We start from the raw sequence: 13,674 nt of genomic DNA on the forward strand, positions 1-13,674 counted from the left end.
GTGGGGTGTTAATAAAAGCAATGCTGCATTCCATTTGTAATGTGGCATATGTTTGTAAGAATGGTGAAATTTATGCAATATTTAATGATTTTGGAAATATCAAAGGCCTTGAGCCCCAGATATTTTCAAAACAATCTGAAATTTTGCACAGTTTGTTTTTATTGGCATCCTAACAAATTTAGGGGGTGAGAGTCGAACATTTCCAAAAAAAAAATTTTTGACCCCATGTAAGGACCACCCAACCCCACACCCTTTTGTCTTCATACCTATAGACACAAGCACACAGTACTTTTCCACTTTTCCCACATCACCCCCTTATTGCTCACACACACACACCTCTAATCTAATACACTGCTTTATGAGTTTACAAGGCCAACATCAGGCCTGTTATAATTTCCATTAATTACAAATAGTAGAGGTTTTTCTATGCCATTCTGTCTGTTTAAGCAGTAAAGGGTTGGAAAGTTAAACTGTCTTTACTCTACTTTCAGGTTCAGAAGTTGTTGGAGTCCCAGTGGTCAAAGGTTTTACTCCTACTGCATTCCGGTGATGAATGAATCAGGATTATCTGTTCTATATTGGTTGGTTAGGCCATGTTCTGGTCTGTTCTAATGCTTGTGTTCAATTGTTCTACTAATGTTGAAGGCATTTATAACACATCATTGAGGGTAAGTACAGCTGAGTTCATGCTTTGCATGTTACTTTGTTGCTGTACCTTAAGGATTTGGTATTTAAATATACAGAACTACACTTCCAATATGCATAAGTGGTATAGCAAATATTTTTTCATATTTTGGACTAGAGTTACATTCAGTTTGATACATGAAGCTGTAGATTACCCATGCAGTGTAGATGCATCAAAATACCACACCCTTAATGTATGTTCTATTGGTTGCATGCGTTTATGGTGGTACTTATTAACACATTTACTAAGGGAAAATGCCAAAGGGGATTAGACTGATGTTTTTTTTTGTTAGGGAGGCTGAAACCAACGGCAACTCTCTCAAAACCAGACCGTCCTGATAGTGCCCTTGCGTCTCCATGGCCAGGTTGGCACATACACTGCTAATTTAACTCTACTTGATGGACATGCATGTTTCTGATCAGTGTTCTAGTTTTCCACCAGTTCCAGTGAGGGCTTCATTGCCAGTACCTCCCGAGCTGCTTGCCTTGGGGTTGTCTTCATGCAAGATCACATCACCTTTGAGACCAGTGCGTCCTCCCACAGCAGTCTCTGCAGCCACTGGTCAGTTTTGGTTTCCTACAACCACTATGAACACACACACACACACACACACACACACACACACAACACACACACACACACACACACACACACACACACACACACACACAGGAAAGCCCGTTCTGTGGTGGGACTGGACCTGGCCAGTCTGGACACGGTGGCTGAGAGGAGGGAGAAGGACAAAATCTGTGCAATCCTAGACTATCCTTCTGACCCTCTGCATGATGAGCTGTGGCTGATGGGCGGCTCATTCAGCTGGTGGATTATCCCACCCAGGTGCAGGACTGAACATTTCAGATGCTCCTTCATTCCAACCGCCATCAGACTGTACAATAGCAGCTTGGCTTGAATTACATCCTGCTCTAAGCAGTTGTTTACATCGGTCAGTCTCACTCACTTACACACTTATAAAATTGTCACCTACTGCATACTTGCTATTTTATCATTATCGCTATTTTTTGTCACTTTAGTCACTTTAACAAACTTGTTTATTTTTTTATTTTTTTTCTATTGTATTGATGCATGCTGTCTTGTGTTGCTGTACACACTTGAATTTCCCTCCTTTGGGGATCAATAAAGTGTATCTTATCTACACACACACACACACACACACACACACACCACACACACACAGTAGTAGTACTGTACACTATTTAACCTCCTAAGACCCAGCTATGGGTTTTCTGTCCACATTTGTGGACAAGAGTTTCACAACTTTATACAAATATAAGAAAACTGTCCACCACAAAGGACATTCCATAAAATGTTTAAAACTGCATCTGAAAAAACTGTTGCATCATGATGTTTCCAATATAGGCACTTATTTAATGAAAAACAAAAAAAGCTGGTACTTTGCTGACATTTCCTGGGTCTCAGGAGGTTAAAGTATCTGTGTCTGTTTAACACACTGCGCTCTCTCAGACGTTCAGTGTCAGTTATTTATTTTGTATTCAGTTTTTTTCTCACTCTTTAACTCTGTCTATATCATCCTTTCTCCCTCTCCTCTCACTTCTCACCATCATCCCAGCAGTCTCTACTGCATCTGCACCACCCTCGCTCAGTCGGAGGCCTCTGCTGATCCACCACTCCCGAGCTATGACCAGGATGTGAGCCGATGGAACTGCTCTCACGAACAGAGAATGTGGGTGAAAACTGAGATGGAGGCCTTGGGACTGTGGCCAGGCTGTCAACCAGTGAGACATCTAATGAACATGCTCTCCTTGTGGCATTACCCACCTTAGCATGAACTTATTGATACTGCCTATGAACTGTCATCACAAAGAACTTCCAGCTTCACCCTGTCTTTATATGGAAGCTGGAGCACACCATAATGGAAGGATATTTATTTAGTTAGTTTATTAGTTATTTATGCTTTCAAGAGGCTGGATTTTTTTGTTGTTTGTTTGTGAATGATTATGTGTTCATTAAAAGTTGATTTTACTGAAAACCCAAAAAGCTCATACTGCTCATACTATCAATTTTTTCACAAGCACAGCCTATAACCAAATTCCACCATAACCCTTAACACACTGCATAAGTATACATTAGAAAACATGTTTAGATAAGCTTTATTACAGACTAATGGCCCACATCAAAAAGCAAACAGATAAATACAAACACAAAAAAAAAACATCTATACTTTCAAGAGGCAGTCATACCAGTGTTCCCAGAACTGAGATGTGTAATGCACAGCACTATATGCAAGATTAGTCAGCAAAAAAATTACAGTATTTTCTAAATGATTCAGGTGACATAAACTTATGTTTCCTTTTAGAAAATGAAAGTGAAGTTTTTTATTTGATTATAGTCCTTTCAATATACAGGTCTAAAGGTAAAAGTAACATCTACATTTTTACCTCAACTGGGAATCGAACCGGTGTTTCAGCAGGGAATGCCATTAATAAATCCACAGGAACGTGATTTTTTTTCTCTCTGCTGATTGGCTAGTCATAGTTCTACGGGTACACACGGCTGGCCACTGCGCACGGGGCGTGAATTCTAATAGCTATAACAACACCTAACAAAGCAATTTATATAGCTGACAGTACAAGTATTTATATAATATATGAGCTACTCATCAAAAAAATAATGTTATAATGTAGTAAATCACAGATAGATAGATAGATAGATAGATAGATAGATATGTACTTTATTGATCCCGAACGAAATTCTGTGAACTCCATTGCTCACATACATGATACAAATGAGATGTAAGAGTTAAATATAGAGGATAGGACTAATAATAAATAAATAAAAGTGATATAGCCATAATATATGAATAAAATGACATAGCCAGAAAAATAAATAGCTAGCCTATACAATAAAAAACACACAATAAAAGCACACGAGATAAGTATTTCACTGATACCATACCATTTTATAATAATCTAATGTGATCTGTTACTTCCTCTATGTTTTAAGTTATTTGTTTGTTTTTCTAAATAATGTATTAGGAATGAGGACATACGCCATATCATGTGACATATCTCAGAGGTTTGTTTCTTCTAAAATATCATAAGGCCCAGTGAGTTAAAATTGGCATGTGTCAATTGAAGGCCTTTTTATAAACAACTGAGAACAAACCAGCATCCTAGCCTGAACAAAGAAGGGTCATTGCTGGATATGTATCCCAGGGCTTAATGTTAATGAACTTTTTCTATCTAGTTTTCTAAATTTCTCCATCATTTGTGTTCTAGTTTTCGTAACAAAAGAACATAAAGCACACAATTGACATTAAATGTAGTCTGTGGCTCCAGACAACGACTGAGGGAGTTTACTTGTTGAACAGGAAATATGTCACTGTTTCTCTGCTCTACCCACTAACTTCATTTGTTATCTTCACCGGTGTTAATCCTGCTTACCCTCTTTTCCCTCTGTTGCCATGGATATGCTATTCCTATGGCAACTGCAGGCCTTTGTGGATGGCCTCGGGCCCCCACTGTAGAGGACTTTCTGAACCTTTCATTACACATTCCCTTCAAGCTCGCAGACAAATCACACAAGTAGCACATGCTCTAAACTCCGTCACCCTTCTTTTCTCTACCGCCCTCCAATTCTCTCAGAGTCTTTATGCTTCTCTGCCCTTGTGCTCATTACTGGATCTTCTGAAGCCCTGACACTCTGTACCCAGTGCAGCCATGCAACTGTTTAGCCTTACAGTTTCCCCTTAATCTTTTTTGTACATTACACTTGTGCCATTCATTGTACATGATACTAAATGCCAGTGCTATTAAGAATAAGGCTGTGATCAGATTGTGTGCGGCATATCGTTGTCATAAGAGTCAGCTCTGCAAGCTTTCTAATTTTCTGTGGCAAAGGAAACCAGAGCTCCATGTTTAAAGATGCATGAGACGTCTTGAGCAACAGAGAATAGAGACGGAGGCCTTGCCAGAGAAAGTGTTTCTATGTCAGAGAGAGTGGAAGAAAGGGAGGAGTAAGACTCATACAGATAACAGAAAAGTTGCCAGTGGCAGTGAAAGGCCCACGTGAGGCAGAGTAGTGTCACGACGGTCCGCTGTGTGCACGACAGGTGGTGGGTCTCCACCTGTTGAATGAACTCTGTCAGCGTTGGACACTACCATGGGCTGCGGGTGGGCTCGTCTCTGCTCAGCATCGTGGCGGGCTGCATCAATCGGGGTGTCCAGGGAGTGTGATGCTGATGCTGTAGGAGGCATCTTCCTGGGAGCAGGGGGCCTTGGTGAGTGTGTGTGTGGAAAAACATGAAGAACAACTGACCTATTTCTAGTTTACAAAGTGTAACATACAGATCACTTAAAGATAACAGTTTTTCTACTCATGTACCAAAGCTAATTTTTCTCCAACTAACTTTTGTCATTGCAACAACTTAATTAAGCGTCTGTTTACTACAACTTCTTAAAATGTTCATTCCAGCTTACTCCCAAGACAGTTTTGTAAACATTGTTTTAATTATTTAATTTAATTATGTTGAACTTTGAGCCATTGGTCTATTGGATTTTCTTGAGGGGATTAGGAAAGTTGATCTCATCTCATTATCTCATCAGCAAATTCTTGTTCGCTCTGGCAAACAAGGAAGAGCAGCTTTCTGCTAATATTAAATTGCGCTAAGCTTTAGTGCTCTTTCATAACTTTTTTCTTTTCTTTTTTTCTTCCAAATAACTATACAAAATAACGTTATTGATTTAAGTGACCTAAGTTTGGTAATGTTTCATTACTTTTATCCCGGAAGCATTTTTCTTTCAGACCAATGTAGTCTGCATCAGTCACTGAAACCAAATATGGGTCAGTCAAACATTAACTGTTTTACTGCCAGAGGATCTGTGTTGCAAGTGGTATCAAGTATGACTCATATTTGCCGAGCCAACTCACTATTACAATAAAGTGTTAATAAAACAAAACTTGCAAATTCAGGTGAAAGACCTGTGGCCTGTGACATTTTCCATCCCCAGGATCTGAAAAAACTTGATCCAATAGTGTAACTGAAACCAGATTAGGTTCACTGCCAAGAATGTGCTAACTACTGTCTTTGAGACCAAGAGCAAAGAGCAGGGTTTTAGATCGAAGAAAGACAACATCAGCATGCATAGTTAATGAATGAAACACATTCGTACTGATGATTTGATCAGCTCTCAATAATTAATTTCTTCTACATTGAAATGTGCAGCAGAATTCACCAAATCAAAAGTATGCACAGCAGTTGGAGAGGATGTTCACTCTGGTCTCAGTACAGATAAGCGGCATCTAATTATATGTTTTGGGGCTTATGTGCCATGATGCCTCCTCCGACACATAGGCTGACTAATGGGTATGAACAGAGTGTTCTTGGAAAAATCTTTGCACTCCTTCTGCAGTTTCATGACATTTTAAGCACACGCATGCATCACAGCCACCCTCGGGACCTGCCAGGGTTAATGCCAGCTCTGGTGGCTTATAAGGGAAATCAATAACTGTGAATTGGAGCAATGTGCCACTGAGAGGCACACAAGCCCTGCAGTTCAGATATTAGTTAATACTTGAGACTGAACAGGAAGATTACACACTGTGGCTGGTGCTCTAAAAATAATCTGAAGGCTATGTCGTGACTGGAAATAACAACCTATTGTTGGTCATAATGTGAAGAAATGGAGACTTTTTTTATTCTGCCTCGGCCAAATGATTAGACTTGATTTTGATAAGACTGCGACTCTTGTTGTTATTTTTCATCAAACTCAGAGCAAAGATGAAAGACAATTATCGTTATTTATTTTATCATGACTTTTAATTGTACACTGCTAATACTATTAATCAAAAATCTACCTGGGCGCTATTTCTGAAACAGTAACTTACCAAACCTATTACCTTTATGCTGCACAGGCCTGCTTATATCGATCTTCCCCTTCATAAAAGCTTGGCTTAACATCAACAACATTCTTCCGTCTTTTGGTAAGCTGTCATTTTAATCCATTTACCTCATTTACATCCATCTACTAAACCATCAGTGTTTCATCATTTCTCTCCTTCTTCATATTACTGTTAATATTTGTTAATCTGTTACATGCAAACAGTATTTTGCTCATTTTAATGCCAAGTATTATTATCAGGAAACTTCAGAGTGCACCCCACAACTGCCAACCCTGCTCCGAGCAACCTGTAGATGCACTAAAAAGAGAAGGTGAGTTTTTTGGCTAACATTTATTTCCCCTGTACAGCTATCACCAAACAATCAGAGATCTCTGTTAAATTTGATTCTTGATACTGAGCGATTGGGTGCATGCTGGTTATTGATAGTAAATGTGATACCTGCCTGAACACTTGAGTCGTTGTTCACACCAGAGGAGATGATGAGTCTGAGTGATATCAGAGCATCTCTTACATCATAAGTTGCTTGGATCAGTGACAGTAAAAGTGCATTACCTTTCTCACTTTTTGTTGACAAAGATGAAAACATTATAAGATAAAGAAACATTTAAGAAAGAAATGAACTACAGGAATAATTCAAGGATGACAACTAAGTATGGTTTTGGTTTCATATGTATTTATGTTTAACCCATAAAGACCCAAACAGCCACCAGTGACCAAATCCAAATCCATCTACTGATCTAACTTGTTTAATAACTGTTGATCCACTAATTCTATCAATACATCTAAATAATTAGTATAAAAAGCAGTTTGTCATCTTTTCATGACCATCAGATATGACCCATTTGGATGTTCAGAGGCTCCGTAGTGAATGTGGAAACACTGCCATCTTCTACAACACTGATCCACAGTAAACCCATAGGAGTTTGATCAATGACACTGGATGGACACACTTGGTTTAAATTCAGTTAATGATATATTTTACTGAAAAATTCACTTTTTCTTCAGTTTTCTCCGTTTTTGATATAATAAACCTCAAGTTTAACCTGAGCTTTTATGAACATTTACTTATTCAGCAAATTAAATAATGGAAAATACCTGATTTTGACTAAAAAAAATGCAAAACACAGAGTATAATATGATAATAAATGGTGATCAATCACTTAAAAAGGTTAAATAGAGAAAAAAAATCATTTGGAAACTGATACAAAAGTAGCACTGGGTCTTTATGGGTTAACATGTTTACCTTTATAGAATACAAAATATACAATTATGCTGCATAAAACATCACTCAAATTTATTTTTATTTAATTTATTGTTTTAACTACACTTTATTTCAGTTTTATATTACAACATTCCATCTTTTAGTATAAACAAAGGCTTGAGTTAAGGAGTAAAGGCAAGAAACAATTTATATATAAATCTTTAATATTTACCAAATTAATTCATACTATTAAGACATATTATCTGTGATCGGTAATATCTATAAACTGTTAAGTCAGTCTGAAGTCTTCAAGTCTTAAATGACTTCCCCCAGGTCTGTGGGTAATCCATCAAAGGCAATATCCTTTAACATGTTGCCATTTCCCTTCAGCTTAGGACTTAGCCTCTCTGCTGGCAGCTCCCTAAAACGTCATTACACTTTCAGGCTACAGTAAGTGGTTTTTCATGACTACAGTTCAATAATATGGATTTACTAGCTAAAAATAGAAGATTGGCTACAAACTTAGATATATTTACTTTAGTTTTGGATTTTTATGTGGCAGCTCCAATAGAAACTGACCCAGATCTTATAAACCTTGCTCACCAATCTTTTTAAATATACATGCATATTATTGACAAGTCTAAAAACAATGTATGTAATCCCAACTGTCATGTTTAGACATAGTGTTGACCTATCAGGATCTATTTTGTTCATGACATGAGGTGTTCTGTGCCGTCTGTTAAATATTCTCCATATTTTGTATTTCTCTGAATTTATGTCCAACGAAAAGTGAATAAATGCATCATCTGAAGGTGTTCTTTTTATCTTCTAATAACCTTTTTAGCTCTAAAACTTTGCAAGTGCTTATAAAAGTATGATGTTAAGCCTTTATACAATGTGATATTAATTATGGATCTCCTCTTTGGTCACAATAGGTTTGCATACTGTGTCATCATACTGTTGTGAATTTTATTTTATGCTGTACTACTTTGTAAAGGTTGTATGTTGTATTTAATCTATAGTAATTTCTGAATGTTTATGGAGTGTGAAGTAGACTACTGAGTCGAAATCTTAGGGCATCTTTAGCTTTGCTGTTTTTACAGGATGGAAATGAGTGTACAGTTTATTTCTCAGTCTGTTTTTGTTCAGATATAGCAAGAAAATAGAGGGAATAAGTGTACAATATTAAAACCCACAAAATCTGAACTAAATGGCATCTAAAGGCTAAAGTTAGTACATACTGTGACCACTGTTCCCATGAGAAAAAGTAGCTCAAAATAGAAATGTGTGATATTTTGAATGAGACCTGGTGTAAAACAACAGGAAATCAATGCGATAAATCTCATACCATCTGAACAAAAAAAGTAATTTAATGGCAAAAAGCAGACTGCACTAAATACTTGAGTCTGGTTTGTAGAAGCTGTTTTTTTCTTCTTGTTTTTAATGTTGTACATATTTCTCGCATGTAAAAAACCCAGCCCACAAATGGTACAAAGTCAGTGATAGCTTCATTTTCAAGTTATTTAAGAGTAAATTGAATAGAGGATATGAGAAGCTATAAGACATCAGAATGAGATTAGATTCGCTCTTATTTTGTCGCTTTATTTTGGAGATGTTCATTAAGAATTCAGCTTTAGCCTTACTCGCCCAGGCTTAATGATGCCTCTGGGTGATTATATAATGGAAAGTCCAAGTATGTATGAGCCCTGAGAAGAGTTTTTCTCTCTCTCTCTCTCTCTCTCTCTCTCTCTCTCCTCTCTCTCTTCCTCTCTCTCTCTCTCTCTCTCTCTCTCTCTCTCTCTCTCTCTCTCTCTCTCTCCTCTCTCTCCTCTCTCTCTCTCTCTCTCTCCTCTCTCTCTCTCTCTCTCCTTCTCTCTCTCTCTCTCGAAACCCTCACTGGTAAGCTAGAGCTTCCTGATTTCTGTTCCATGTGTTCTGTGGTCTATACAGGGACTCAAAGTCAGCTAAATCTGGAACGTTCTAAGAGTCGTATGACTTTTGTGGACGTGTGCACCAATGCCTGAAAACAATCCAGACGAAGGGTATGAGACCAACACTGTTGCAAATGATGTTTACATGCAGTTAATCCACATTATGGATTCACATAGATGAGGAGCATATGATGTGCTGTTCATATCGTGTCCAGTGTCCAAACACCCACACAGTGCATGTCCATAATTATGTAGCTGAGAAACATTGAGTGTGCATTTTGCAAGTTTTGATTACCCTTACTAGGCAATGGGGGCATTTCAGAATAACTCATTACTGATACGTCCTGCCTTCCAGGCAAGTCTTGGGCAGATCTTAATGACTCTAAGTTAGACACTGAAGAGCTCAGCAGGATCCCTCAGAGGTCAGTGCATGGCCCAGTTCTTTCTCTGTTTACATTTGGGCAGTTTCACCACAGTCACAGTTTGTGATTTAAGCAGAAAACACAGAACTACTGTGGCTGTGATACAGAAATGAATAAGTTGTCTGTTTCAATGTCTGATGTAACATGGATAAAATCGTAGACCTGTATAACTGTATCCTATTCACTGTAAACCTCTTGATTTATACTTTATACTGATTTTTACAATACTGTGATCTACACTGCTTTAGATAATAATAATAATAATAATAATAATGATAATAATTATAGTAATAATTCATGATAAACACATTAACTGTTCATTTGAAACTTGCTATGCATCATTAGATTAGTGTGATATTTTCCCACACTGCGGTCTGCCAGTCTGTGTCATCTGTCAACACATACTGCACCTATCGCTGAATATTTTGGATGCATCACAAGTAAATCAACATAAACCCACACATCAAATACATTCCAACTTGTTTATACCTTTTTGTAGTGTTACATGACTGTTAGCACCGGATACCGTTTTAATTTGACATAAAGAGTTTTCAGATAAAGTCCATGGATGATAAAGACATTTAAAACTTAAAGTGTAATCATTTTAAGGTCATAATCCATCAATGATTGACATTATGCCACATCAAGAAGTGTCGTTCTTTAAACTGCTCTGATTAGATGTGGGTTTACTTTCATCTCTCAAAATTAATTTAGCGTTTTAGGCAATCGTTGTACGGAATTAGTTGTTACCGACTGATTTCTACATCATTTGATGACTAATTAACCTTGATCTCTATTACTTGTATTTGCTCTGTCTAGTTCATGCTATGATATAAAAATGAGAGTGATTTGAAGACATAAAATGTGCTTTATGGATAGTTTGTGACACTGTTGTCTGCAAAAGGATGCTGTTTAAATCTACTATTTACTGAGATTCATACACTGAACTTTCTGCATCTGAATCAATTTGTAAGTTTATGATTGATGGTATATTATTATTTTTGCAAATTATAAAATCATCATATAAAACAGTTAGGAGAATAGTCAACTGAACATGTTACATAATGTCTGTAATGTCTGTCGGAGTCCGTCAGAGGAGAAAAGGACTTTCAGAAGTGAACATTACAAGGTATCACCTTCATTTCATAGTCAATCACTTTGGATGTTGTTACCATGGTAACCCAGATCTTGTTAGATAGATAGGTTTCAGTTTGTCAGTTCAGGTAATTCATCATCCATGCTAGTGCGATACTAGATATTATACATGAGCAATAACCTTAAAGACTACCTGTTTTCTTATTTGAGAATGTAATTGTGAAAATCTGTGTTTCCTGTTTCCTACCATTATAAGACTTAGTCCCAATAGATGTACATGAGTGTTTTTCCAGAAATATAAGTCAGGGTCAGCTATTATTTGTGAAATCAGAACTATATGTTTACAATAAACATTTATTTTACAGTATTTCTCATTTATTGTAATAAAACAAGATCACAATTATGCAAAAAAAACCCAAAAAAAACCAAAAACAGATATAGGTTTTACCTAAATAACAGCAAAAAGATACCCATCATAGCATCTAAACCAGGGGTCAACAACCCTGGTCCTAGAGAGCCACTATCCTGCATGTTTTTTTTACGTGTCCTTCTTCCAACACACCTGATGGTCGTTACTGGGTTTCTGCAGAGCTTGATGATAGGCTTATCATTTGAATCAGGTGTGTTGGAAGAGGGATACATCTAAAACATGCAGGATAGTGGCTCTCTCTAGGACCAGGGTTGCTGACCCCTGACCTAAACCCTCCATATATGTAGGGATAACCCTGTAGAAAGGAAAAGCCCCACCTGATAAGGCTAGAAATAAAAGATAAGTTGAATACATTTAAGTGTATTCAGGCTTTAGATAGAAATTCCCCAGTACATTAGTTATATCATTCAAAATATTACATCTCCATGATAAAAATGACTATAGGCTGCCTGGAATTAAACCATAACCTCCACGTATAAGTTTCCAAAATGTTCTTGGATCCTTTAAGATTTGAGACATACTGACATATAAATTGACATTTGGACAGAATACTGCATATCCACTAACATTTGTCATGTGGTGATCTGTTTTCAGAAACATCCTCAGACATGCCAGATGTCTTATCTAGACGGAAATTCAAGCAGTCACCTCCTGATCAAGAGTTGCCATGATGTATCAAGTGACCTCGCAAAATAGAAATCTTATCATTAACTTTGTCATCGTGGGGATTTTAAGATTTTAATCTTTCTGATTTTTTTTTTTTTTTCTGTAAAATGATATCAGCTGTATGTCGAACACCCTCTTGACACACCGCTCGAATAAACATATGCAAACCTCTAGAGTCAGATTGTGATTATTATGGAAGTATTTCCTACTTCTTGATGTTGGATGAAGTCAATTAAGCCTAGTCGCCCCACTTCTGTGCAGCTCATCTCATCGTCGCACAATGTTCCCAGCCACCAATTAAGAAATTATTATGGTCGTTATGTGATGATGGGACTGGTACATGATGTCATCTGAGGCAGCCATGTTTGCTGGGTTTGTGAGGAGGAAACAAATTAGAAAACATACAGGACAGAAACACGCCCAGTGCTTACACACACTGAACGACACCCCCGCAGTCAACTATAATACATTGATATTCAGGACAGTGCAGGCAGAATGGCTGCTGCATGGGAAGTGGTGTGGGAAGAACGCTGCGCTCTGACAAAAAGTGTGTCGTGCTGTGAGGCTGAATAATGCCAGGCTGCGTTGATGGGAATCAGCAACAGGAGCCTGACGAGTCCGTGGCGCCTTGATGACAACGCAGCAGTTTGATTGTCAAGCCTCAAATCACAAAGCCTCCTCACTCTACAGCATCTCAAGTTAAACAATGGAAGGAGACATCATTGACACTTACATAATCCAGAATGGGTTTAAACTGACTGACGACTCTAGTTAGATATGAATTAATCACCTTTAACCACCAAAACATGCTATTTGTTTCCAGGAGTCAAGAGTGTATTACTGCTGGGCCAAAAAGAAATGTTATAACATGAAACATAACAAGATGTTTGTACATATGACAACATATTTCAAGTTGTAACGACACCAACAAGGGCAGCACAGAGTCAAAGTAATGGTGAAATTACAGGTAGGATTTCAATCTGCTTGTTAGCAAGAAAAATGTACAGATTACAGACTACTTGGAATTATTATTATTATTATATAAGATATATATATTATATATTTTTTTTTTTTTTCATTTTATTTTTACCACTAAACCATGCAAATGTAGTGATTACTTAAGCATTTTTCCACATGTTAACATCCTATACACACACCGAACCTTGAAATCACAGACGTTTGTGATTCCGTATTGTGATTACACGGGCTGATATTGTATTGTGATTGTGAGTTGATTAACTGATACAATACAAACATTCTAAGTAATATTTTACATTATAAAGAAACTTGCCATGATATGTACTGTTTGTCTTCATAAACAGTGCCTTTTCATAAACATTTCATAATTACTGAGTATTCACAAC

General features: G+C 37.3%; 1 protein-coding gene across 1 annotated transcript; it reads left to right on the forward strand.

The window, feature by feature from the left end:
* Window positions 1-4,752: 4,752 nt before the first annotated feature.
* LOC115437368 (kinocilin-like) lies at window positions 4,753-12,315 on the forward strand. The gene is given in 8 exon segments (XM_030160596.1): window positions 4,753-4,874; window positions 4,876-4,943; window positions 6,578-6,646; window positions 6,805-6,836; window positions 6,839-6,875; window positions 9,717-9,772; window positions 10,098-10,119; window positions 12,239-12,315. Coding segments are annotated over 8 exon segments (438 nt in total). The 5' UTR covers window positions 4,753-4,797.
* Window positions 12,316-13,674: the final 1,359 nt, after the last annotated feature.

This window comes from Sphaeramia orbicularis, chromosome 17 (genome assembly GCF_902148855.1).
Source record: "Sphaeramia orbicularis chromosome 17, fSphaOr1.1, whole genome shotgun sequence".
In the NCBI taxonomy this organism is placed as follows: Eukaryota; Metazoa; Chordata; class Actinopteri; order Kurtiformes; family Apogonidae; genus Sphaeramia; species Sphaeramia orbicularis.